General features: G+C 36.6%; 1 protein-coding gene across 2 annotated transcripts; it reads left to right on the top strand.

The window, feature by feature from the left end:
- Position 1: 1 nt before the first annotated feature.
- On the top strand, positions 2-27,739 carry LOC106707305 (dosage compensation regulator). 2 transcript variants are annotated; one of them, XM_045683928.1, is made up of 23 exons: positions 2-217; positions 498-757; positions 1,769-2,016; positions 3,776-3,949; positions 4,065-4,144; positions 4,902-5,093; positions 5,743-5,837; positions 6,187-6,309; positions 8,687-8,835; positions 9,413-9,539; positions 9,902-10,051; positions 10,738-10,882; positions 11,874-11,977; positions 13,855-14,088; positions 14,590-14,745; positions 15,557-15,687; positions 16,543-16,712; positions 17,212-17,405; positions 23,949-24,063; positions 25,013-25,164; positions 25,522-25,713; positions 26,172-26,330; positions 27,169-27,739. In XM_045683928.1, exons 1-23 carry the CDS (start codon positions 142-144, stop codon positions 27,631-27,633), a joined length of 3,891 nt encoding a protein of 1,296 aa, XP_045539884.1. In that variant the 5' UTR covers positions 2-141; the 3' UTR covers positions 27,634-27,739. The 2 variants fall into 2 exon arrangements, with proteins under 2 accessions (XP_045539884.1, XP_045539885.1); XM_045683929.1 differs by lacking the exons at positions 2-217; positions 498-757; positions 1,769-2,016 and adding an exon at positions 3,061-3,124 and having other exon boundaries at positions 27,169-27,738.
- The last annotated feature ends 91 nt before the right edge of the window (positions 27,740-27,830 follow it).

The raw sequence follows: 27,830 nt of genomic DNA, 5'->3' as shown, positions 1-27,830 counted from the left end.
AGTTATTGTAATGTGAATAAAATATGCAAATATTTTAATTTTTCATGCGAACCGGTTTAGTATTTTTCCATTCAAGCGTAACTTTATAGTTTATAGTATTTCTATATTTATTTTGAGACAGTAGAGTGCCAAACTGCAAAAATGGATATAAAATCTTTTCTTTTTACTTGGTGCGCGAGAAGAAATCTAACGCCTGAATTCAATATCCGTGCTACCGGTGAGTATTATTTGATAAAACATAAACAAAAGTATGCTAAATTTATCCTATCAAGTTTACAAATCAAAGTAAATACGTAAAATATCATCAAAAAATAATATCGATTTTAGTCGTCCCTACGTAAAGAATTTTGAAGGTCATTTTAGTCAAGGCCCTCAATAAGTCCAAATATATTAGATTTACCTAGACTGACCAATAGTCAGTGGTCTAATAATGCAATATCAAATCGTACTGTCTTAAATAAGATGAACATAATAGCTTAATTTGTTTTAACTTTTAGGACCGAAACATCGTCAGCGTTTCCTGTGTGAGGTTCGCGTAGATGGCTACACTTATGTTGGGGCAGGGAATTCTATCACTAAGAAAGAAGCTCAGAAGAATGCTTCACGGGATTTTATTAATTATTTAGTAAGGTCTGAAGTGCTTAACGAAATAGAAGTTCCTGTCGATGCTAATGTCATAAATCAAACTCCAGAAACTACAGGGATCATTGCTAACATTAAACCAGATCAGTCACAAAATCAAAAACCAGTTTTCCAGGTAATATCTCCAGTCAATATCTCTTAATGCCGGATTTGAGGGTTTAGAAGTAAGATGAGTAGACGTAATATTTAATGTAATATTATTTATACTAAGCAGTTGCCAAGACTTTATTTGCTTCATATAAGTCATATTATATTCCCAACGGTGTAATTTTTTTTATTTGGTTGGTAGCGTTGATGGTTATTCAACACAATCAAATCATTCCGCTTTATAATATTAGATAAACGTACTTCAGTTCTGTAGCTCCTATAATGTTGGGGATGACCATGTTGATCACCTTGTAGTTCCCAGCATTTATTTACTCACTACTTATATTTAAAAAAAAAATTATCAAAAAATGGAGTATTACAAATTGATAATCCTATTACAGTTCCGAAAATCTTGTGCTCTCTTAATATTGGCAACACTCAAATTATCATCTTGTAAAAAAAATCAATTAAAACTTACAATTTGTACTTTATTACTATTAAATTAATGTTTGAGTTATACAAAATAATCTAATACTGGTGTAATTATTTAAAGATACAATTTGATTAGTACAGTGGAATCTTTTTGACTTTCCATATCCTTTCACTGGACACTCAAATTCTTGGTAAATCAAATTATTCACACTTTATAACTCAAACAAAATATTATTTCTCTGAAGAGGTACATTGTTTCATAACTGATAATTCAAACATCCGACTCTAAGTCGAGGTTGGTAAAATATAATGACATCTTTCTAGAAATTCCTTATCAGATTTTCATATCTTGAACTTCTTGTTAAATTAAAAGTTTTTGCTTTATATTACTACTAGCTTTTACCCGCGACTCTGTCCGCTGGGAATAAAAAATTGAAAAGGGGGTAAAATTATCCTATGTCCGTTTCCTGGTTCTAAGCTACCTGTCCACCAATTTTCAGTCAAATCGATTCAGCCGTTCTTGAGTTATAAATAGTGTAACTAACACGACTTTCTTTTATATATATATAGATACTGAGATTTTACTGTATATTGTGTTATTTTACAGGAAGGAATGGATCCCCAAAGTATGGGACAAGCGTATCATGCAGTAGGCGGGCCAAGCGAAACATATACATACATGGACCGTCTACAACAACAAAAGAATGTTGCGGAAGCAGAAGATTTGGATGTTAACGCCAGTCTCCATGGCAACTGGACCATGGAGAATGCTAAATCGAAACTGCATCAGTATATGCAGATGAATAAAATTAATGCAGATTATGCTTACAAAGCTGTAGGTCCGGATCATACAAGGTATGTGAATTACTTCATATGTATAAGTTGTTCTGATTAACTTATAAGAGGTACTAACTACGGAGAGAAAAAGAATTTGAATAGCAAAGCAGATTGAGATTTATATGATGGAAGATATTCTTGTTTTTTTATGGTTTTCTTAAGAAGTTAATGTAAAAATTAGTAATTACAAAACCTCAGCTATGGAAACTATTGTAAAGGTTTAAAATTAATGCTAAAGAATATATATTTAAAAAAAAAATATATATATGTCTATCAAAATAACTAAATTCAATAATATATAAACTGGTACTATTTCTAATAAGTGTATAAAATACTAGCTGTTGCCCGCGGCTCTGTCCCCGCGGAAAAAAAATAATAAGTAACATGTATGTTCTTCATCTAGCTCTATGCCAAATTTCATCGAGATCTATTCAGCCATTCTGGAGATACTTACAAATAAACATCCTTCCATCCATCCAAACATTTGCATTGATAATATTAGTAAAATCTATCGTCAATTGGTAAGTAGCTTATAGTGGACAATTTTTTTTTATAACATCAATGTAATTTATTTAAACCCCTTTTCCACAAGTGTGACAAACCGCGCGATACAAGCTGCAACTTCTATTTGTGGCGCATGGATTTGTTGTTATCGTTGTTCATAAATTTAGAAAGCCACTGGTTATTCATAATTATTGAAAAATCAATGGCTGATATCTCTCAAAGGAATACTGGATTTGTGGTCAATATGTGTTGATAAAAGCAGTGCCTAAAATGTCTTTTAGTACTCGAAATCCTAAATAAAAAGGATTTATTTTTTATTTCGAATAACACAAAGAGTGCCAAAATTGTGCCCAATGGAAAAAGGCACTCGTGTTTTTTTAAATGTTCATTTTGAAAAAAAGTGTTTAGTATTGGTTATAAAATAGAAGCGAATTTTGCAAATTGAGCAAATTAAGCTTCTGAATGTTGAAATGTATTAGTTTAGAGAGATCAAGAAATGTTAAAACAAAATCAAATGTATTTTGATTTTGTTTTAGGTGCAGTTTCCAATAAGATCTCTCTAAACTGACGCAATTGGCCACAGATCCAGTATATTTTTTTTGCACCACGAATCAACTTGAGTGTAAGTATGCAGTCTCGCTTGCTTTTAATGTAAAACAATTTTAATTTTTTTTTTAAATATGTTCACGTTTTCATACTTTTTTTGGCACTATCTAGTCATAAAACCTACCCTTAGCTTACCCTATTCATACTAACAATCTAAAATTTCTGAACATAATCAACTAAAAAAAAAAAAACAAAAAAATCTGGTTTGATCCTTATATAAACATGGTTGAAATACTTGCTTTTTAATATCATAGACTAGTTGTAACCCGCGACTCCGTCCGCATGATATTAAAAGAGAAACGTAATTAGTAGCCTATGTGTTATTTCAGACTCTGTCCGATACCCATGCTAAATTTCATCCAGATCCGTTGAGTCGTTCTGGACATACCTTCTAATATCCATCCATCCAAATATTCGCATTTATAATATTAGTTAGATTTCAGATTTTCTTATTTGCTTTGCATGTTGCTTTACGTCCAGTTATGGACTGTAGATTTCGAAAAAAGGTTCTTTTCAAAAAAATATAAGCATTTCTTTCATTGGACATAAAAACTGCAATAACAATATGTTTTTTGCACAGAAATTTTTGCAATGAAAACCTAAATCAAACCTGATATGAATTATATAAGTCAGGAAAATACCTACTATGTAATAACTAATATTGCAGGAGCTTCTGTTGTGAAATGACTATATACGTAAGAGACTTGGGTCGTAACGTGACTGGTCGTGAGACGGCCTCTAACAAACAGACAGCGAGTAAATCTTGCGCTCTGTCTATTGTTAGACAATTGTACCATCTCGGTGTTATTGAAGCCTTTAGTGGTACGCTGAAGAAAGATAGGTATGTATTATTATTTTACTAGCTGTTGCCCGCGATTCCGTGTGTATGTGTAAGTCATGTCATACACACAAAACTTTTGGCAGTTCTTCTAAATTATAATGATGTTTTATTTCAGATCTGGTGAAGGTATTATGAAACCTTACCCTGTGGCTATAAGTCCTCAGTTGGAGCAAGAAATCGAAGAGACATTACAAGGTAAATAGCAAATAGAATATAAACCTTTTTGTTTAAACATCTATTAGAATGACATTCCTTCTAAAAACTTGTGTTGTCTCTTTCTGAGTTATTTCTTTATTCCTTAGGATCGCGATTTTTCTTGACCTTTAATTATTTTTTCATAGCGAAATATGATTTATTATACAAGTTAACAAACGAGCAAGCGGCTTCTTAACTCGTTGAAATAGCTAAGAGATCTTTGCCCTTAAACATTTGTAATTAAAGATGCGTAGTCTACCTTTAATCGACGGACGAATGGACGCACAGAAAGAAAATATTTACCCTTCCTATCCCCTTCTCATTCTATATAACAAAAGATTCGGAAGGGGAATAAGACTAAAATTAGTCCTTTTGCTCCACAATCATCAGATAAAACCCTGAATTGCTTCCACTTGAAGCCTTTTATTGTCTTAATTTAGGCACAATATAAAAAAAAATGTGAGCCGTCACGGGACGCCTGGCAGATGTGAAACATCGTGTGCGTACAAGTTATATGCATAAAATATTAAATAAATAAATAATAATAATAATGATAATAATGAAAATAATGATATTAATGATAATGATAATTATAATAATGATATTAATAATAATAATATATATGTATAGGTATATGTATACATATGTATACCTCAGTATAGCGTGGCGACCCGTCGCCACGGCAAGCGTCGCCACGTCAAAGATTCGGTTTACAAGTGATCCTATAGATGTTTCACATCAAAAACTGTATTTGTAGATTTAGGTATAGAACCAATGGATGTTGAAAGTGTTAAAAGTGAGAGTACGCAAGAGGGAGAAAGCAAAGTGGTAACACTGCTGCAGTTAGATAGAGCTAAAGCGATGAGGGAAGCTCGCCCCGTCCCCGGGGGAGTGGTCTCCTGGTCCCCACCACAACAGAACTGGAATGTATGGACTGCTTGTAACATTGGTAAGTTTTTTTTTTAATATTTCCAACTCTCTGTACTAATCTATATATATATAAATGAATTGCTGTTCGTTAGTCTCACTAAAACTCGATAACGGTTGAACGGATTTATCTTATCTTAGTCTTGAAATGTTCGTGGAGATCTAGGGAAGGTTTAAAAGGCGAGGAAAAATTCATACCGCTATTAAGTTTTTTTAACTCCGCGCGGACGGAGTCGCGGGCGACAGCTAGTAATGTATAAATACAGACTTATCCGTTTTTTTATACTATAAGGCAATTTCAATTCGACAAAATAGCGAAGTGACCGCTATCCATGCACAACTGCAATTGCAGATGTGTTGCCTACCTTTAAAGAATAGAAGAGAGGACGCAAATGATAATTCCCCTTCCTATGCGTCCCCTCCTCTGTATCATCCTCTTCCTCGTACTTAATAAGTAGCCTATGTGTTCTTCCAGACTATGTTCTAAATGTATGACAAATATCATCAAGATCTGTTGAGTTGTTCCGGAGATGCTTTCAATCTCTCCATACATACATACACCTAAACTTTTTTATTTATTATAAAAGTAAGATTATTTTTTAAACTATAATTAAACTATGTTTTCTTCTAAATATTTGGAAATTGTGTGATGAAGTTGATTAATTTTTTAGATGAAGGTCCTCTGGCGACGTCCAGTTTGGAAGATATAAGCAATGATCTTGAGAAGCATCATAGATCTATGTGTCAGAACAGTCAGCTGTATCAGGTATATTGACCTTTATTACCTTAGAAATAAAGTCGTTAATTCATTACATACCTATCCATTAATTAATTAAGAAACGGCTTAACTCACGTTTGATAGTCCGGTGACGGCACCGACTAGTACGACCGAAGATGGACCCCCGATGGGTCCGAAATTAGTCGGTGCCGTCACCGGACGATCAAACGTGAGTTAAGCCGTTTCTTAATTAATTAATTATGTTGTCTCACGAAAGTTTAAACAATTTAATTACATATCCATTTTTAAATTAGCCAAAAAAAAACAGAGTAATACTTTGTTTGGAGTTAGACTCAAAATAATATTCAACTATGTTTTTTTTTTACATTTATTAAAGGAAAGCCTCAAAGAAAGGGAACAGTTACCGGTATTTTCTATGAAAAATTCCATAATGGAAGCCATTAATGAGAACCCGGTGGTCATTATCCGAGGTAACACCGGCTGCGGAAAGACTACTCAGGTAAGTTTACAATAAATTTGATAAATACATAAAGATTTAATGCCTAAAAAGTAATATTAAATTAAAAGCGAATTCCTTAATAGAATATGTGTAAGAATGTATAATTCTTTTCAAATATCTTAGTTACTCAAGGTTTACTGTGAGTTGTACAATGCTCACATTATGCTCTGCTACCAAAATGTTCTGAGCTGACAACATATTTGACAACCTTTTTTTTTTACAATTAAAATTGGCAAATGAGCAAATGGCTGTTAAAATTCACCAAAACTTCGAAATGACAACTGTCCATAGACATCTGCATAAAGAATATTATCCCTTTTTATGCATCCGTCAAATCCACTTCCTCTTCCAATAATTTCTTGTAAGAAAATAGTGGGAAGAGAAAGGAGACTAAAATAAGGCCCTAGAAGACACACTCATCAGACTGTGACAACAACTGTTGCTGGAATTGTTCAGCTCGTCTGGTGAAATACCACAACCACACAGAAGACAGACTTCAAGTGGAAGTAATTCCAAGTACAGTCTGATGAGTGTGGTACCGGAGAACTCATTTTAGTGCTCTTTCCCTTCACACTCTTTTCTTATATTAGGTCCTTACATATGAAATTGGCGTTTTTCGTACTGGCCACTTTAATCACGAATTTCTCCTCTTTGGTAAGGAATTCCAAATTCAAATTTGTACAGCTATAGACTCATGTATTTGTGGTTCGATGACCGTCATTCATTTGTTTTTTTTCTTCTGTTTTTTTCTGTTTGCGTCACTCATTTTACAAAATGGAAAACTTAAAATATCGCATTATTTACGAGTACGAGTTCCGCCGTGGCACTAGTGCTGCGGAAATGACTCGAAGGGTGAATGATGTGTATGGCGGTCGTGTTGCAAAAGAAAACACAGTTCGTTTTTGGTTCCAACGTTTTCGTTCTGGAAATTTCGATCTGCAGAACAAGCCCCGTGGACGGCCTAAGACTCAAGTTGATAATGAAGAGTTGAAGGCTATTGTGGAAGCGGATCCATCGCAAACCACGTCCGAGTTAGCTACAGGCTGCGATGTTAGTGATAAAACTGTTTTAATTCACTTGAAGCAAATTGGGAAGATTAAAAAGCTTGAAAGGTGGGTACCTCACGAATTGACTGAAGCAAGCCGGCAAACGCGCGTCGACTGTTGCGTTACATTACTAAACCGGCACAATAATGAAGGTATTTTAAACCGAATCATTACCTGTGGTGAAAAATGGGTTCTTTACGATAATCGGAAGCGCTCAGCGCAATGGTTGGATCCTGGCCAGCCAGCCAAATCCTGCCCCAAGCGAAAATTAACCCCAAAAAAGTTACTTGTAAGCGTTTGGTGGATTAGTGCCGGTATTGTTCATTACAGTTTTCTCAAATCTGGCCAGACTATTACGGCTGATGTCTATTGTCAGCAATTGCAAACCATGATGGAAAAGCTAGCGGCTAAACAACCTAGGCTGGTCAATCGCTCCACGCCACTGCTGCTTCACGACAACGCTAGACCACACACTGCGCAACAGACGGCTACTAAATTAGAAGAGCTTCAATTGGAAAGTCTAAGATATCCTCCGTACTCCCCGGACCTTGCTCCAACAGATTACCATTTTTTTCGAAATTTGGATAACTTCTTGCAAGGGAAAAAATTCAACTCCGATGGGGCAGTCCAAATCGCCTTCAAAGATTTTATTGATTCCCGTCCGACTGGTTTTTTTAGTAAAGGGATCAATGAACTACCTATGAGATGGCAAAAGTGCATAGAAAATAATGGTTCATACTTTGATTCATTAAATATATTATATTAAAAAATATTCGACTTTTTGTTCCTCCCATACAAAACGCCAATTTCATATGTAAGGACCTAATATGAAAAGGATGGGAAGGGGAAGTGGATTTGACGGAGTAGGCGATGCATAGGAATGGGAAATTTTCTAATTTTGTGTGGCCCTTCCTCAGTTGATGAAAGATAGGCAACGCATCTGCAATTGAGGATGTCTATGGGCGGCGGTCGCTTCGCTATTTTGGCAAATACAGGTGGCCGCTCGCTCGTTTGACAACAAAACTGTAGGCGGAATTATTTCCATTTAACGCCTGTCTTCTGTGTGGTCGTGCACTGGTCGAGCTGGTCTTCGTGCATCACCACCCATGTCTACTAAATGTCTACTCTCCATGTAGACATGGGTAACTCAACTAAATTTAATAATCAGCAGATCAGCTCACGACTCAAATTTGTGAAGCAGCTCAATTTGCATCATCACGATGAGCTGTGAGCTGTTAATTCATTTGTTGATCCGTAACTCAATGGTTCAAGTATATCTGAGCTGATCATTTGAACTGGTTCAGAGTTTGAGTATGCCATTATGTCGTCAGGTGTGCCAGTTCATATTGGACGACTATATAGCAAGTGGTCAGGGCGCGTGGGCCAACGTATGTGTGACGCAGCCGCGCCGCATCTCCGCCGTCAGTGTATCTGAACGAGTTGCTAATGAACGCTGCGAGGAATTAGGCAATAGTGTGGGGTGGGTTATTATAAACTTCGCTAATAAATCAAATATCAAATCTATATTTAATCTACTAGTTGTTGTCTGCGAGTTCGTCCCTGCAGAGTTAAAAAAAAAACTGAATTTATAGTCTATATGCTCTTCCCGACCATGTTCTACATCTGTGCCAAATTTCATCAAGATCAGTTGAGTCGTTCCGGAGATACTTTCAAACAAACATCCATCCATACATACATCTAAACATTCACATTTATAATATAAGTAAGATATATACATATTAATAAAATTACAATGTCTGTATGTAATGATAACGAATAATACATTTAAAAATGTATTGTCTGTGTCTATCTGTCTATCCGTTTGTTCCGGGTAATCTCCGGAACTATTGGACCAATTTTAACGGGATTTTGACGGGAAAGTAGTTGATTCACGCGAGCATGTTATAGGCTACTATTTTAAATTCTGCACAGATTAAGTTACAAACAATAGCTAGTACAAAAATAATTTCTCATATTGGACTCTCAAAGTTAAATTGTTTTTTTTTTTGCTAGATTTCTTTGTCATTGAATATTACAATAATTGTTTATTATTTCAGATATTCAGTTCGTTTTGAATCAATATTACCGCGGCCATACGGCTCTATAATGTTCTGTACAGTCGGTGTGTTATTAAGGAAGTTAGAAAGTGGCCTGCGAGGAGTCAGTCATGTGTTAGTGGATGAGGTAAGCTGGTATATATACAACTGGTTTAAAAATATTGACAGACACAACAGGCCTTTTTTAGGGACCTTTTAAGCACCAAATGTAAGTAGGGCTCTTTGTTAGGGATTATTTTAGTACTAAATGGTTTCTAGGGCCCTTTCTTAGGGAGTATCAAAGGACTAAATGTTGCATAGGGTCCTCTTTTAGTGATTATTTTAGAACTAAATTTGGTCCCTAAGGCCCTCTTAAAATTACTCTTTTAGCGACTCCTTTAATGGAGGAGTTCTATGAAGTAGATTTAATATTAAAAATGTATTAAGGCATTGTTTTTTTGTATACTTTAATGTTTTTTTTTGTGTTGTTATGAAGTTTATTTTTTACAGGTTCATGAGCGAGACGCGGATACTGACTTCGCTTTAATTCTGTTACGAGATATGGCTCATACTTATCCTGATTTGAGGATAATATTAATGTCTGCTACAGTTGATGTAACTTTATTCACCAATTACTTTGGAAACTGTCCTGTTATTGAGGTAATTTTTTTATTATTTTTTTTACATGATTTTAATTTTTAATTAAATTAATTAAAATGCAAAATTTTAGAAATAAGTAAACTTTGTTAATCTATATCACTAAATTTAAACTAGAAATTTGTCAATGAATCTTTTCATTTCAAAATACTGTCAATGTGCAAGTAAGTGTTATTCAAGACTAGCTGTGGCCCGCGACTCTGTCCTCGCGGAATTAAACAAAAACGTAACGAGTAGCCTATGTGTTCTTAAAGATGTGTTCTTGGTCTGTGCCAATATGTATTTCATATGTCATTAAGATCCGTTGAGCCGTTCCGGAGATATCTTTAAACAAATATCCATCTAAACATTATATAAAAGAAAGTCATGTTAGTTACACTATTTATAACTCAAGATCGGTCGAACTGATTTAGCTGAAAATTGATGGGGAGGTAACTTAGAACTTGGAGATGGACATAAGAACTTTTTTATCTTGTGTGCATTTTTTTTATTCCGCGCGGACGGAGTCGTGGGTAAAAGCTAGTTTATAATATTAGTAATATGAAAAATAGAAGTTTAAAAAAAAAAAGATGTTCGCAAATTGATCTGTCAAAAATCATAAATTTATGATTTTTTTTGCTAACCCTCCTTTTTTCTATTCGAGAACTATGACGTCATAATTGCACATTATCAAAAACGTATATTCGCAGATCCCCGGACGTACGTATCCAGTACAACAATATTTCTTAGAAGATTGCATTGAACTGACTCAGTTCATTCCACCTCCAGATATACGTAAGAGAAAGGTTTCCGGCAAACGAGTTAATAAAGAGGAAGATGATGACGAGGATGAAGGTACACAACCGATAGATTGTAAACTGACGATGTTTTAATGTATTACTAGGGAAATTTAAATTCTGAATGCTGTATTAAAAAGTCGAATCTGAAGCGAAGTCGACCTGTACCCGAGTTTCTCGCTTACCCGAGTTTCTCGCTTACCCGAGTTTCTCGCTTACCCGAGTTTCTCGCTTACCCGAGTTTCTCGCTTACCCGAGTTTCTCGCTTACCCGAGTTTCTCGCTTACCCGAGTTTCTCGCTTACCCGAGTTTCTCGCTTACCCGAGTTTCTCGTTTACCCGAGTTTCTCGCTTACCCGAGTTTCTCGCTTACCCGAGTTTCTCGCTTACCCGAGTTTCTCGCTTACCCGAGTTTCTCGCTTACCCGAGTTTCTCGCTTACCCGAGTTTCTCGCTTACCCGAGTTTCTCGCTTACCCGAGTTTCTCGCTTACCCGAGTTTCTCGCTTACCCGAGTTTCTCGCTTACCCGAGTTTCTCGCTTACCCGAGTTTCTCGCTTACCCGAGTTTCTCGCTTACCCGAGTTTCTCGCTTACCCGAGTTTCTCGCTTACCCGAGTTTATCGCTTACCCGAGTTTCTCGCTTACCCGAGTTTCTCGCTTACCCGAGTTTCTCGCTTACCCGAGTTTCTCGTTTACCCGAGTTTCTCGCTTACCCGAGTTTCTCGCTTACCCGAGTTTCTCGCTTACCCGAGTTTCTCGCTTACCCGAGTTTATCGCTTACCCGAGAAATTCGTTTCTCGTTTACCCGAGTTTCTCACTTTTAAAGGTTTCTCGCTTTCCCAAGTTTCTCGCTTTTAAATTTTTCTCGCTTATCCATTTTCTCGCTTTTAAGGGTTTTAGCTTATGGAGGTCGTCCGTTAGGAACGGGCAATGACTCTCGCTTATCCAAGCTCGACTGTTTTATCCTTATGTCAGACGAATTAAAACATTGTTAGTAATATTTTTAGTTATGAAATGATTTGTTTTTATAAACGATATAAAAAATTTCAGGTTTGGGAGATGATCCTGAGGAAGATTGGAATAGAAATTGTGTCCTTGGAAACAATTACACACAACATACCAAAGATACTATAAGCAAAATGTCTGAGAAAGATGTAAGTAATCTAGACATTTGTCGAATAAGTAGTCAAATATACTTATTTTTTTATATCGTACTAGCTGTCGCCCGCGACTACGTCCGCGCGCAGTTAAAAAAAAAATGAAAAATAGATGTTAGCCGATTCTCAGACCTACTGAATATGCTCACAAAATTTCATGAGAATCGGTCAAGCCGTTTCTGAGGAGTTCGGGAACGAAAACTGTGACACGAGAATTTTATATATTAGATAATAACTTATTGTAGAAATTTATTTTCGTTCTTATGTACTACTTCGTTATTTTTACAAAGGATTTTTGATATGTAATTTATAATGAAAAATTATATATTTGTTATTTTTACTATCGTAAAATGTTTACTCAATTTATATGTAAAATATTATTTGTTTTAAAAAAATCATATCAAAAATTTACTTTAGTGCTTTTGCTATTTTAAAATGCTAGGCGTTGAAAAAATAAATCCTAAAATTAAGTATAACCACAGCTGGGCACAGTTAATCGAAAAGTTAACTTCGTTAATCGTTAATTCGTTAATTAAAAAATTAACTTCGTTAATCGTTAAATCGTTAAATCCGCGAAAATTTAACGCAAGTTAAAGTTAATCGTTAACAGTTAACCATACCAAAATTATACATACTAATTTCACACTTATGTGGCGACACTTGTTTAAAATAGTAATTTGTCTATACATTCTATAACACATTAGTATTAGAGACAAGTATGAATGCATTATAACTAGTATATTTCATTACGAGTACGGAAAGCCTGTCATTGCTGAGTTCCGACAAATGTCTACAATTTGACAGTTGGAACAAGTTGTAATGACGGTTCCGCACGTGTACTAAACAATTATTTTTGATACAGTTGCGAAAAAATGAAGCAATTTAATAGCATAATAAAAACACAACAAACTCAACTAACTAAAATGTTTGGAAAATGGCGCCAACCGTAAAAGAATACTAACAGAGATTTTTTTTGTTTTCTTCACCCATTCTGGGTAGGCAGAGGGAACTATGTCCAAACAGCCAAGATTTCAGTAGATTATTTTTATTGATATGAAATGAAAATTAAATTTAATGAGATGAAATAAAATGAAACCTAACCTAATTCATTGAATCAAATCATTAAATTTGATATTGTAACAAATTAGGAGCTTCTTTTTAGAAATATTTGCATGAATAATAAAAACTTCAATGATTTTTTTTTGTAAAAATTTCGTGGTTGGTTTTTCTTTTTAACAGACATTATTTTGACAGTTGGGAAAGAGAACGCACGAGTTTGGAAAAGCTAAAGAAAAAGCACGAGTAAAAAAGTGTTTTAATACAGTTGCTCAAAAAGTGGCGTATTGCAGGGACGAAGAGCGTTCGGAATGTGGACTATTACATACTCTTGCTGTTATATACTCGTAATGAAATAAATATACTATTTCGAACCTTCTTTTGATTTTGTCCTGTTGGTCACGTCTTTCCCGGATGCTCTGATGCATCACACTTGCACGCGAACTTTACATATATCAATTATCAACTCGTTCGTTCATCATTCGAGTCGCCGACAGTCGCCTAACATAGCTGAACTTACGAGCGTGGTGTGGCGCGTAATTTAAACAAAATGACTGCACGTCTCCAAGTTTCTAATTTAACGATTAACGGACTTTTATTAACGGAAGTTGAGTTTAACGGAAGTTAACAAAAGCGTTAACACTTTTTGAAGTTAACTTAAAAGTTAATCCGTTAAGCAAAATGTTAACTTCGTTAATTAACGATTAACGGATTAACGAGTTAATGCCCAGCTGTGAGTATAACCTTAATTAAGTTACAAATGTCAAAAAAAATAATAATTAATAAATAAAAAATAATTAATAAATTGCATATTTCAGCTAAGTTTCGAATTGATAGAAGCATTATTGCTATATATAAAAAATTTAGATGGCGACGGAGCTGTGTTAATATTTCTAACCGGATGGAATATTATATTCGCTCTGGCGAAACATTTAATGAGATCAAGTATCTTTGGGGATACATCAAAGTATTTAATTCTGCCACTTCACAGTCAGATACCAAGAGAAGATCAGAAGAAAGTCTTTATAACACCACCTCCGGGCATTACTAAGGTATACTGATTTATTATGTACTATATAATTAACTAGCTTTTACCCGCGACTCCGTCCGCGCGGAATAAAAAATAGAAAACGGGGTAAAAATTATCCTATGTCCTATTCCTGGTTCTAAGCTACCTGTCCACCAATTTTCAGTCAAATCGATTCAGCCGTTCTTGAGTTATAAATGGTGTAACTAACACGACTTTCTTTTATATATATAGATATAGATATCATTAATAATACATATATATAATATATAAGGATAATTTTTACCCCGTTTTCTATTTTTTATTCCGCGCGGACGGAGTCGCGGGTAAAAGCTAGTTTTTTATATGTATGATGTATATAACAATAAATGTTTTTTTATTCTTTTTTTTAACATATTATTTTAACTGTTTTCATAAAAGAGATTTTGATCTCGGAAACCAACTGTAAGTTTTCTTTATAACTATCATTTATAACGATTTAATATGAACATTTTTTTATATATATAAACAATTTTAATAATTCCAGGTGATAATAGCAACAAATATAGCGGAAACATCAATAACAATAAACGATGTTGTTTACGTGATTGATTCATGCAAGGCCAAGATGAAACTGTTTACATCTCACAACAATATGACATCCTATGCCACTGTATGGGCCAGCAGGACTAACTTGGAACAGGTTAATATATCTTACTTATATTATAAATGCGAATGGATGGATGAATGGATGTTTGAAGGTATCTCCGGAATGACTCAACGGATTTTGAGAAAATTTTACACAGGTGTTTTTTTTTTATATATAAGAGAAGGGGGCAAACGACCAGCGTGAACACCAAGGTGTTCATAGACGTCCATGGACATCTGCAATACCAGAGGAATCGCAGATGAGTTGCCGGCCTTTGAGATGGTGATACGCTCGCTTCTTGAAGGACCCTAAGTAGTAGCGGTTTGGAAATACCGCCGAGGACAGACCATTCCACAACGCGGTGGTACGCGGTAGAAAGCTACGCAAAAACCGCACGGTTGTGGATTGCCAGCCATCAAGATGGTGTTGATGGAACTTGGCGGCAGGAATTGTTCCAAACAATTCTTCTGAGCACTCCCCGTGGTAGATACGGTAGAAAATGCAGAGGGAACTAACGTCCCTCCAATTGCAGATGCGTTGCCTATCTTTAATCAACGGAGAAGACGCACAGAAACAGGATATTTCCCTGCCTATGCGCCCCTTCTTCCGCCAAATTCACTTTCCCTTGCCATTCTATTCTAATAAGAAAAGGGTGGGAAAGGGAAGAGTACTAAAATGAGTCCTCCGGTACCACACTCATCAGACTGTACTTGGAATTACTTCCACTTGAAGTCTGTCTTCTGTGTGGTTGTGGTATTTCACCAGACGAACTGAACAATTCCAGCAACAGTTGTTACTGTCGTCTACCATTGTTATAATGTCTGTAACGTAAAGTACAGTCAGGTAAATTGTAGGTGTGTTACAGCGCAAAGGTCGTGCGGGACGAGTACGACCCGGCGTCTGCTTCACGTTGTGCTCACGAGCTCGCTACGAACGTCTCGACGAGCACCAGACGGCGGAGATGTTCCGCACACCGCTACACGAACTTGCCCTCAGGTAACACTTTGTATATGTACAATCTAATATATAAAATTCTCGTGTCGCGGTGTTTGTGGTTAAACTCCTCCGAAACGGCTTGACCGATTCTCATGAAATTTTGTGACCATATTCAGTAGGTCTGAGAATCGGACAACATCTATTTTTCATTTTTTTTTAACTGCGCGCGAACGGGTTCGTGGGCGACAGCTAGTTTAATATAAATACATTTTATGATATACTAGCTATTGCCCGAGACTTCTTCCGTGCGGAATTTTAAAAAAAATAAGTAGCCTATGTATTCTTCCAGACTATGTTCTACATCTGTGATAAATTACATCAAGATCTGTTGAACCGTTCCGGAGATACCTTCAAACAAACATCCATCCATACATCTAAACATTCGTATTTATAATATTTGTGTGGAAAATATACGCCTAAATAGAAAAGTGACTACAGATATCCGCAATTGCAGAAGCGTTGCCTACTTTTAATCGACAGAGAACCAATCCTCATAGAAAGAAGGTATCTTTCTATGCGTCCCCTCCTCCGTCATATCTACTTCCCCCTCCGGTACACTCATTCATCAGATGAAATGTGTAATTTCTTTCACTTGACGCCAATCTTCATCAACGAGTAATCTGCATTCGCCAAAAAAACGAAGTGACTTCATCCATAAGCATCTACATTAAGTTGTGTTGCCTACTTATAAGGAAGTTCCACCTTTATATTCATACCTTATCAGAAAACGTGAAGAAAGAGCACTAAAATTAGGACGAAATGCAGAATTAATTTCAATTTAAGCCTTTATTTTGTAGTCTTCGATTCGTACTCCTCTAAGTGACAGAAGTACAGTAAAGGTATTTGTTGGTGCAGTATAAAGTTGCTGCGACTGGGCAGTATCGGACACTTCCTGTCGAAGGCTCCGGAACCGCCTCCGGTGGACGCCGTCATTGAAGCTGAGGCTCTGCTCCGTGAACTCGGATGTCTGGATGCTGCGGATGCTCTCACACCTCTCGGGACTATACTGGCTAAGCTTCCTATAGGTAATATAAACCAAATAGCTAGAAAATATTAATACATAAATAGAAAATAATTAAATCTATTCGCCAATAGCCATTAGAAGTTATATATCTTCTATATATATATAGTCAGAAAGTCGTGTTAGTTACACTATTTATAACTCAAGAACGGCTGAATCGATTTGGTGGGCAGGTAGCTTAGAACCAGGAAACGAATATAGGATAATTTTTACCCCGTTTTCTATTCTTTATTCCGCGCGGACGGAGTCGCGGGTAAAAGCTAGTTTTGTATAAAACAGTATTTTTATAAGGAAATTTTATAAAGCACTAGTTGTCGCCCGCGACTTCGTCCGCGCGGATTAAAAAAAAAAACGTTAAAAGTAGCTTTTGTATTCTTTCAGACTATGTTCTAAATGTATGAAAAATTTCATCAAGATCTGTTGAGACATTCCGGAGATACTTTGAAACAAATATCCATCCATTTATCCATCCATCGTAACTAATGTTCCATTTAAAATGCTAGAGCCACGTCTGGGTAAGATGATGGTGCTGGGCTTTGTGCTGGGCGTGGGCGATGCTCTGACCACGATGGCTGCGAACTCCACCACCTTCCCGGAGATCTTCATAGTGGAAGGTCGCAGGAGGCTGTCCATGCACCAGCGAGCTCTCGCCGGTGATAGAGCATCTGATCATGTCGCCATGTTGAATGCATTCCAAGTAAGTGCACATTTTACTATTTTTATGTATGATTGTATGACTGTTTTGATGACGTAATTCATTTCTGTCATTTTTTTTAATTTTCATAGAATGTGTGAAGAAATTAACTTTATTTTATATTAGAAAATGTGTTGTCTGTCTTTAATGGACAAAGGAAGGGACGTCTAGAAAGATATTTTTTTTTTAATTTATTTATAATATGTTGACAATAATATATGTACATAACTATCTCGCCAAACCACTTCCGTAGTTTGTAGGCATCGCACCTTCTTAATCAACATACAATTTAAAAAAAAGACTAAAAAGAAAGAAAACAATGATTACATATATATATAACGGCCGGGGTGGCTCGCTATCAGAATTATTATTGATTGAGATCACTTGTGGGCGGCTATGGGTAATATCGGATTCAAGGAATACACTGCTTATCACTTCTCAACTCGTTATAATGGATTCACAGGCTCATGTACAACGAACAATGCTTTAGCTACGATCCATATTTCCAGAATGACTAATGTCAGACGCGCATCGTACAAGAAGTATCTTCGAACACATCTCGTGTTCTAATTTCGATTTATTAAAGTTGATTTCTTCTTCTGATTGCGACATATATACCTATCTTAAATCTAAACTAGGTATAGTTTACAAAACTTAGATAACAAAGATGTGTGAGAAATTACTTATTCTTCTAACAATATATTCTTTAGTTTTCTCTTCAGGGCGATCCCACTGTGTGTCGTCGCGCTATTTAAAAAACATAAGAATTTGTTAATATATTTCGGAGCTAAATATCTTTTAGTGCGTTTCCCATAGTAATTTTTAACCCATACTTCACGCAGCTTGCCTGCAGCAGCAGCCCTAGTATTATAACTATGAGTACCTTCGTCTAAGACTTTCTCTTTTTGATATGACATGATTTGACATCCTATACATACCCTTCCCCCAAATTTATTTCTTCCACCCATCATTTTTTTATATAACATTGGAATAGTGAGGAAAGGAATATATATGCATCATCATCAGCTCACTATATGTCCTCACTTAGGGTCTCAGAGCCTACCCTAAATTAGGGGTAGCTAGGTCATAGTCAAATGCTGGCCCAGTGCGGGTTGACTTCACCACATATCATTGAATTTCTTCTCAGAATGTGCAGCATCATGATTTTTTCCTTCAACGTAAAAATATCACATAAATGTATATATCCATCCATCCATTCAGCCTCGTTACGCCCACTGCTGGGCCTCCCCCATAGATCGCCACAATGATCGGTTCTGTGCAACCCACATCCAGGATACTCCCGCAATCTTGACCAGATCATCGGTCCATCTTGCGGGTCTGCCCACGCTGCGTCGACCTGTATATATATATACTAGCGACCCGCCCCGGCTTCGCACGGGTGCAATGCAAAATATACCTACTACAGAATGTCCTTATACACAACGTTCACAGCGTTCACATTAGAAACCTTTAAATTTATCAGTGTTTCTCTACTATATTATGCATTTATTATACATACAAACCTTCCTTAAGAATCACTCTATCTATTAAAAAAAACCGCGTCAAAATCCGTTGCGTAGTTTTAAAGATCTAAGCATACATACGGACATACAGCGAAAGCGACTTTGTTTTATACTATGTATTGATGTCGCAATCAGAAGAAGAAATCAACTTTAATAAATCGAAATTAGAACACGAGATGTGTTCGAAGATACTTCTTGTACGATGCGCGTCTGACATTAGTCATTCTGGAAATATGGATCGTAGCTAAAGCATTGTTCGTTGTACATGAGCCTGTGAATCCATTATAACGAGTTGAGAAGTGATAAGCAGTGTATTCCTTGAATCCGATATTACCCATAGCCGCCCACAAGTGATGTCAATCAATAATAATTCTGATAGCGAGCCACCCCGGCCGATATATATATATATATATATATATAATATATGTGTATATATATATAATATATATACACATATATATATATATATATATATATATATATATATATGTCGCAATCAGAAGAAGAAATCAACTTTAATAAATCGAAATTAGAACACGAGCTGTGTTCGAAGAGACTTCTTGTACGATGCGCGTCTGACATTAGTCATTCTGGAAATATGGTTCGTAGCTAAAGTATTGTTCGTTGTACATGAGCCTGTGAATCAATTATAACGAGTTGAGAAGTGATAAGCAGTGTATTCCTTGAATCCGATATTACCCATAGCCGCCCACAAGTGATCTCAATCGATAATAATTCTGATAGCGAGCCACCCCGGCCGTTATCAGAAGTGGGATCCATATCGGTTCAAGTCGTAATTGAGAAAATGGAGATGAGCGCAATTTTTTCAGTTGGTATTTGTGAAATTCTCCGTGAAATATGACATTGAGAAAAGAAAAGAAATAAGACGTTTCCGTCCGTCATTAAGGAAAATTATTCCGACTACGCAATTAATTTGGTAGAACGTAAATAAGAAACGTTGATGTGGAAGATTATGATAAATTTATTTGATTTTGTGTACGATCTAGAGGTTTCAGCAACTAAATACGCAAACGAAGTATGCGTGAGTCGCTACGCAGCAGTACGAGGTATACGCATACCGATACAAGTGAGCCGCTAACATAATTTGGGAATCCTATGGCACACAATAATTTGAAGAAAACTATTTCGAAGATAAATTACGAGGAAAGAAAGAAAAATCCAACGCGCATGCGTGGATCCATGACATTATGCTTCGGGAAACCAAATGTCAAAAGAAAATATTGCAGAAAGATTACGGAAAAATGTATTGCTACATGAATAATAACAAGCCACTTTAGACATTGGTTCAGCATGGGCATTGAATCATTATTTGGAGCAGCGGTGAATACAACCCGATACCCGAAACCAATCCTTGAGTACAAGTCTCAAAATAATTCAATGCGGGTTAATACGGAAGTCCAAAATGATCATCAACAATTAAGAAACGATATTCTAGATCAGAATGAAACGAATTGAAATTGGAGAGAAAGAATGAAGGCTTTGAAAAGAGTAAGATAGACGCAAGGGGTCTAGAGGTCTCCCAAAAGCAGTTGGGTCGTGCAACCTATTGAATGCTTTGAATGCATTCTGCGTGAATGTGTGTTCTTTCATATCAACAGTAGTTGGTTTCAACTTAATCATCCGGTGAGTTCGTTTCTGTACTATTTTGTGTGTTTTAGCTGTTATGCTATTGGGCACTAGTCGTGAAGTATTCTTGTAAAATTCGATAATTCAAAACTATTGGTTTAATGTGTGGCACCAAAATAAAAGTTCAATTAGTATTTCGGTTATTTGTGCAATGCAGTTATGTTCGGAGCTATTTAGTGAGTCGGTTATTTTACATTTTGGGATTTTTATTTATCATTAATCAATAATATCATGTCAGTTTTGTAATTAAAGGATGTTGTTTTCAATGATTGACGTTTCAGAAAAATAAAACTGATTGTCAAAATTTAAAAATATAGCGATTTCTTTGAATGTCAACTGACATAACCTGACAGTTTTAATGAAAATTATTTAAACAGAAATGAATTAAGTCGTGTAGCTGTTTCTTAAAAGCGAAAATGTGTTTAGACGTGATTAGATTTAACAGATAGTAAACTCTTCTCGGTCTTAAGTTTAATTAAATTCATTTTCTTGTTTATGGCTTTCCCGTAGCGGATTGGGCCTTCGGTCTTAAGTTGTAATAGTGCAAGTAAATAAATGGTTTGTTGACATTAACTAGTTGAAACGGTTTTGTGTCTAGGACTTACTGTGGGTGTCGCAAAGATGTTAGAATTAACGAGTACAATTCAGTAAAATCGATAAAAACGGGTTGGCATTGATATTAAATCTTTGGGTTTTAACGTAATCATAAATACGCTTACGAGAATTTGAATCTGGTGCCTAAGAGCTATGCTTGCTAAGAAAAAAAAAGGACTTAGAGTTTGCTACTAACTGAATGAAAATATGGCATGTAATGACAGGATGTTTTCATTACCAATATTATTGTTATTTCTTTACCGATTATTTTTCCTTCACTTAACGTCAAAAGTTTAAAATCTGTAAATTGTGAATAAGGAAGTTTGACTTCTACTAAATTTAAGAAGTAAATCTTTGAAATGATGTTGTCGACGTTATCGTACGAAATGACTTTGGTGCAGATGGTTTGATTGTTTGAGCCATGTTGCCATGAGTTAGTAACGGAGAGAATTTTGTAATGGAGATATTAATGTCCTTAAGGTCAAACATTCTTACAGTTAATTGATATGATTATTAACTATTCGTAAATCGTAATGATGCGTATGATGTCAGAATAAGACGAGTGGTGTGACACAGTAATCTCTGCGGTTTCGTTTTGTTTTTGCAGATGTACAATATGAAGGAAGTCTGTTATGAGGATAGCACGGGGACGTGCTAATGTCAGTATGGCCGAGACTGGCGGGTTTAAGCCACTGCAGCAGCGTCTGCGTGGCAGCGGTTGGTGGATACCAGCGACGTTTGCAGGATTGCAAAGCTTGATGCAAGATAAGTCGAGTTGATAATGAATTTGGTGATATTTAGTAAAGCTAATTTGTAACAGAAACTCGGGTAAAGATCTCTATCGGCCGTATTGTGTTCGACCGTACCAGGAGTTATTACGTCGTAACCGTAGCCCTGTGGAAATCGGTATCTCTTGGGGCAGCTCAAGTAGTCCGTGGGTGAGCGGTGCGCGTTCTACTCTGGCGGAGGTCGGGGTCAGGAGGACCGGTTTGTGTAACTGTCATGTCACGGGGTGACAGGCAGGGGTCTCAAGGACCATGGTGTGGAGCTGTCACATCACAGGGTGACGGGCAGAGGTCTCGAGGACCGTGATGTGGAACTGTAACGTCACAGGGTGACGGGCAGAGATCGAGGTCTGGAGGACCGCAGTGTGTGTGATGCACTGACCTCTATAAATGGACAGGCTGAAAGACGTGGTGTTTTGTGTAATTGATTTTTGATTTTCGCTATTTTGGCGTTGACTGTATTTTTGGTTGGTAGAGGTAGTGATGATTCAAACTAATAATAGGAATAGAATTAACTGTTACTAACGTGAACATGCACTTTTAGGGCAGAACTAAGCAAAAGCTATTATTTCCAAACAAATAGCCTATCCATTTGTACAGATCGGTGGTGTGATATCACGGTAACACACGTGTTTGGTCGGCCGGAGAGCCGTGGAGAGAGATTCGGCCGGAGAGCCGTGGTGAAAGATTCGGCTAGAGAGCCGTTGAGTGAAATTCGGTCGAGAGGCCGTGGCGTTAGAGATCTTACTCGGTGGGTTTCTGGGAGATTGGGAGTAACTAACGTTGTAGAGTATTTAAGTTGATTTTCGTTAAAATCGGTGTCCCGTTAGATAACAGAAGTTGGGCCAGGAGTGGCCGAGCGTAACAAAATATTTCCTTGAGTTAATGTTCACATGCTAAGAGCACACTGAGACCGGTGTTTGCAATCTAACATCACCCGAGGACGGGTGTTCGCAGGACGGCCGTGTCGCAATCAGAAGAAGAAATCAACTTTAATAAATCGAAATTAGAACACGAGCTGTGTTCGAAGAGACTTCTTGTACGATGCGCGTCTGACATTAGTCATTCTGGAAATATGGTTCGTAGCTAAAGTATTGTTCGTTGTACATGAGCCTGTGAATCAATTATAACGAGTTGAGAAGTGATAAGCAGTGTATTCCTTGAATCCGATATTACCCATAGCCGCCCACAAGTGATCTCAATCGATAATAATTCTGATAGCGAGCCACCCCTGCCGTTATATATATATATATATATATATATATATATATATATATATATATATATATATATATATATATATCTATAGACGCTGGAAAGCGCTGTAACCCTTGAAATCACGAATATGTTTTTCATCATCATCATCAGCTCACTATACATCCCCACCGAGGGGCTCGGAGCCTACCCCAAGTTAGGGGTGACTAGGCCATAGTCAACCACGCTGGCCAAGTGCGGGTTGGTTGACTTCACACATATCATTGAATTTCTTCTCAGATATGTGCAGGTTGCATAAATGTACATATGTAAATCGAAAATCGAAAAACACATTGGTACATGGCGGGATTCGAACCCAGGACCTGCAGATTGCAGGTCAAGTGCTTAACCCCTGAGCCACCGACGCTCTATGTTATGTTTTATGTTTTTCACACGTTAATAATTTCAACCATTATCAAACGATAATGATTTTATTATAGGTTAGCACAAACTACACAACATTGCTAAATACCGCATGCTTGTAGACGTATCAGCTCTCGAGTTATCATTTTTTGGCTCTCCTGTAAAGTTCATACTTTCGGGGTTACAGCGTTTACGCTTTCCAGCGTCGATATGTACATATATAAATTGAAAAACAAATTGCTAATGACGGGATTCGAACCCAGGACTTGCAGATTACAAGTCCAGTGTTTAACACCTGAGCTATTGACGCTGTATATAAATTGCTCAAATAAATGCTTTGTTTCAAATAAGAATGTATAGATATCGTGACGTCATTACAGATGTGGGAGAGAGAGAGGGCGAAAGGTGAAGATGCAGAGATGCGTTGGTGCGAGTGGAAAGGTGTGCAGCAAACAACTCTCCAGGTCACAAATGAGGCGAAAATGCAACTCACTAGTATGTATATATGTACTAAAGTACAATCGCAGAGGACGAAGAATTTCGTACATTGAACTGTCATTACCTGTCTCTGTCACTCCCGCGTAAATACAATGAGTCTCGCTCGCACAGATACAATGGCCGCCGTCCTCAGGGATTGTAAACCTTTTACTGGAGACTATAATGTTTGTTCTTGTTTGCATAATGTGGTTTTGGTTGGCCTTGAGGCACGACAAAGTCCTTGGTTTGCTTGACCTTGACGTAATTAATAATGTTTAAATAACGAACGACGTGATTTTTTATTTATTTTTCTGCCGAATTAGTAGATACTTGTCTAGATTTTTATTACTTGTAATATAAAATCTAAATAAATAATTTATGTAATAATAATAACTATATTTCATAAGTTGGTAAATTTTCTTTGTCCTTCAAATAATTCATGTAAACCGCACTAAATACAAAAATGTTTATGACCACTGTCAGTAGGTAAAGAGGTCATTGTACGAAATTCTTCGTACTCCACGACCGGACTTTACCTATCGCCAGCGACTCTGTTGGCGCGGAATTAAAAAAAAAACATAACAAATAGCCTATTTCTTCTTCAAGATTATGTTCTACATCTGTGCCAAATTTTATCAAGATCTGTTGAGTCGTTCCAGAGATGCTTTCAAACAAATATCTATCCATCCATACATTTAAACATTCACATCTTATATATAAAAGAAAGTCGTCTTAGTTACACTATTTATATTTCAAGATCGGTCGAACTGATTTAGCTGAAAATTGATGGGGAGGTAGCTTAGAACTAGGAAACGGACATAGGATAATTTTTATCTTGGAAACGGACATAGGCTAATTTTTACCCCGTTTTCTATTTTTTATTCCGCGCGGACGGAGTCGCGGGTAAAAGCTAGTTTTATAATATTAGTAAGATAAGATAAATAAACATAATGTCTATTTATTCCAGATATTCTAACAACAACGATAGGTTTCCCTGAAGATTGTTGTATACCGCAGCGCTGGATGCCATACAGCCCTGACCCTATGCTGGATCAGGTGATGGCATTGCTGTGTATGGGCCTGTACCCTAATGTGTGTGTGCATCAAGGCAAGAGGAGGGTAAGTTGGGATACAGTACTTACACACACTCAGAGACATTAAGCGGTCACTTAGAGATGTATTTAATGATAATTTTTAATCGGGTCAATTTTTTTACGACTCCCTTAGGAACCCTCAAACGGTTCTGAGTAAAACAATTAGTATTTTGTAAATTATTAAATTTTTTTGTTCGATTTTTGTCTGACTTTAAGTCCTCATTTGTTCCTGATAATCTCCGAAACGTCTGAACCGATTTTGACAGGACTTTGACGGGAAAGTAGCTGATGAATACGGGCATGTTATTGGCTAGTTTTTTATACCACACAGACAAAGTCGCGGACGACAGCTAGTTTCTCAATATACATTATTCATATCCAGGTGTTAACAACAGAAGGAAAGTCAGCATTAATACACAAGACATCAGTTAACTGCAACAACCTGGAGCAGAGGTTCCCCTCGCCGCTGTTCGTGTTCGGGGAGAAGGTGCGCACGCGCGCCATCTGCTGCAAGCAGACCAGCATGGTGGCTCCACTGCATCTTCTACTCTTCGCCTGCAGGAAGGTCGAGTGGGTAAGTATTTTGTATGATACTGGTACTGAACCAGCGTGCTTGACTTGAGAGTAGGCTGGAATACTTCAGAGACAGTGGAAACCTATAGTTATATATACAGACGAATCTGAAGAAGTAAAGAGTTGATTGTCCAGTCTAGACAGAGGACCTCCATAAGCGAGAAATGTTGGTGAGAGAAACCTCCATAAGCGAGAAATGTTGGTGAGAGAAACCTCCATAAGCGAGAAATGTTGGTGAGAGAAACCTCCATAAGCGAGAAATTCTGGCCCCGATTGTGTAGAAATTACAGTCGCATCTTGCATATGTCAAACTCATACGTAACCTTACACCGATTTCAAATAAGACCTACACTTTTTAAACAAAAAAAAAACATCAATTAATTGTTCCCGTTTCATACAAAAAAAAAAAATTACAACGGCAACAAATATTTTTATTTCTATATTTATTTTTCCCTTTAGATAGACAACGTGGTCCGTCTAGACAACTGGTTGAACTTCAGCATGAGTCCTCGCACAGCAGCTCTTGTACTAGCTCTGAGACCTGCCATTGAGAAACTTGTGGAGCGAGCCGCTGCTGAACCTGATGCTGCGCTAAACTTCTCTGTGACTGAGAAGAAGGTAATCTAATCATTAATTAAGTATCCATTAGACTGAAAACTTATATGTTTCTAAATAGATTTATAAAAAAACTTGAGAGGTGTCAATGGACACCCGGATGGAACGCAGTTCCTTTCAATTAATTAGTGAAAGAACCAATGTTTATTCTATGAATAAAAAACTTAAGTCTTCACAAGAAGTACATTTTATTTCTATGAATTTTCGTTATATATTGTCACGTCGTTGCCATGGTGAAGTAGCGCTCATTCGTCGTTAACATACTTACTATAGCAAAAAGTGTCGTGACAACTTTTCGTAAGATTTTTTCCGTCTAGCCCCCTTTCACAACGCGCGATAAGGAACTTCGTTCCAACTAACCAAAAATAAAAAAAAAACTTCGTCATATTGAGGAATTTAATGAAGACCGAAGAATCAATGTATTAGGGAAATTGATTTAAAGGTTTACAGGATTTTTATAGTCATGGTTAAACTATAATTCTATTATTTTTATGACACACAGTGTTGTTAAATAGTGCTTGAGGTAATTGTCTTGGTATAATTAAATATGAAAAATCTAGATTAGATTTAGTATCAAAAATATACATTAAGAGTTTGCTCATTTGCAAGTTTACTATCAAAAGAAAACATTCTAGTGGAATAAAATGAATCAAGTAACTAATGAACGAGTATAGCAGTTGATATTGTATGTTGAATGTATGTATGGATGTTTGTTGAAAGAGATGTATCCATAACAATAGAACATAGTCTGGAAGAACACATAGACTACTAATTACGTTTTTTCCCGCGCGGACAGTCGCGTGCGACAGCTAGTTTCATTATAAAATATTGTCTGTTTCAGGTATTGCATTGTATCAAATCACTTTGTATGTTTGATGCTGGTGATTATAACATACGTCGTGATGTCAGCACTCCCACATTTAGATCTGATGCTGCGAAGAGAGGCACTCGGGGTTGGGGCACAAATAGTCACAGAGGTAACTTTGGTAGTGCTGGTTCCGGAGATCAAGGGGGATTTGGCAATCGGGGAGGATTTGGCAATCGAGGAGGTTTCGGTAATATGGGAGGATTCGGTTATCGAGGAGGATTTGGTAATAGAGGAAGCAGAGGTTTTGGAAATAGAGGAGGGTTCGGAAACAGAGGTGGTTTTGGTAACCAAGGAAATGTTTCCTATGGGGGTGATGGAAATGGATTCAATAATCAAAGCGGCTTCGGCAATCGTGGCGGTTTTGGAAATAATAGATTTGGTAATAACTATTACGGTAATACGGGTGGATTCCAAGGAAATGATGGTTTTGGTAATTAAAGTTATGGGCATTCCGGCGGTCCATATAATTCCTTAGTCAATGTTTTGACGTGAACATTATTTAATACTATTTAAATATAACTTAAGACGTTGATAAATAAAAAAAATGTTTTTTTTACCCCCTTAGTTGCTACAATTCATATTAAATAATTTATAAATAAAGAGTACTTTTGGTAAACAAAATATAATATGGACTT

This window comes from Papilio machaon, chromosome 24 (genome assembly GCF_912999745.1).
Source record: "Papilio machaon chromosome 24, ilPapMach1.1, whole genome shotgun sequence".
NCBI classification, from domain to species: Eukaryota; Metazoa; Arthropoda; class Insecta; order Lepidoptera; family Papilionidae; genus Papilio; species Papilio machaon.
The sequence above is the reverse complement of the archived record's forward strand: the minus strand, read 5'-3'. Positions and strand labels throughout refer to the sequence as shown.

Excerpts from the sequence above, each read along its gene's own strand:
- LOC106707305 (XM_045683928.1), top strand. The coding sequence starts at position 142 with ATGGATATAAAATCTTTTCTTTTTACTTGGTGCGCGAGAAGAAATCTA. Across the intron at positions 6,310-8,686 it reads GCTGCGGAAAGACTACTCAG|GTGTGCCAGTTCATATTGGA; the intron begins GTAAGTTTACAA and ends TTATGTCGTCAG. Across the intron at positions 25,165-25,521 it reads TGCATCAAGGCAAGAGGAGG|GTGTTAACAACAGAAGGAAA; the intron begins GTAAGTTGGGAT and ends ATTCATATCCAG.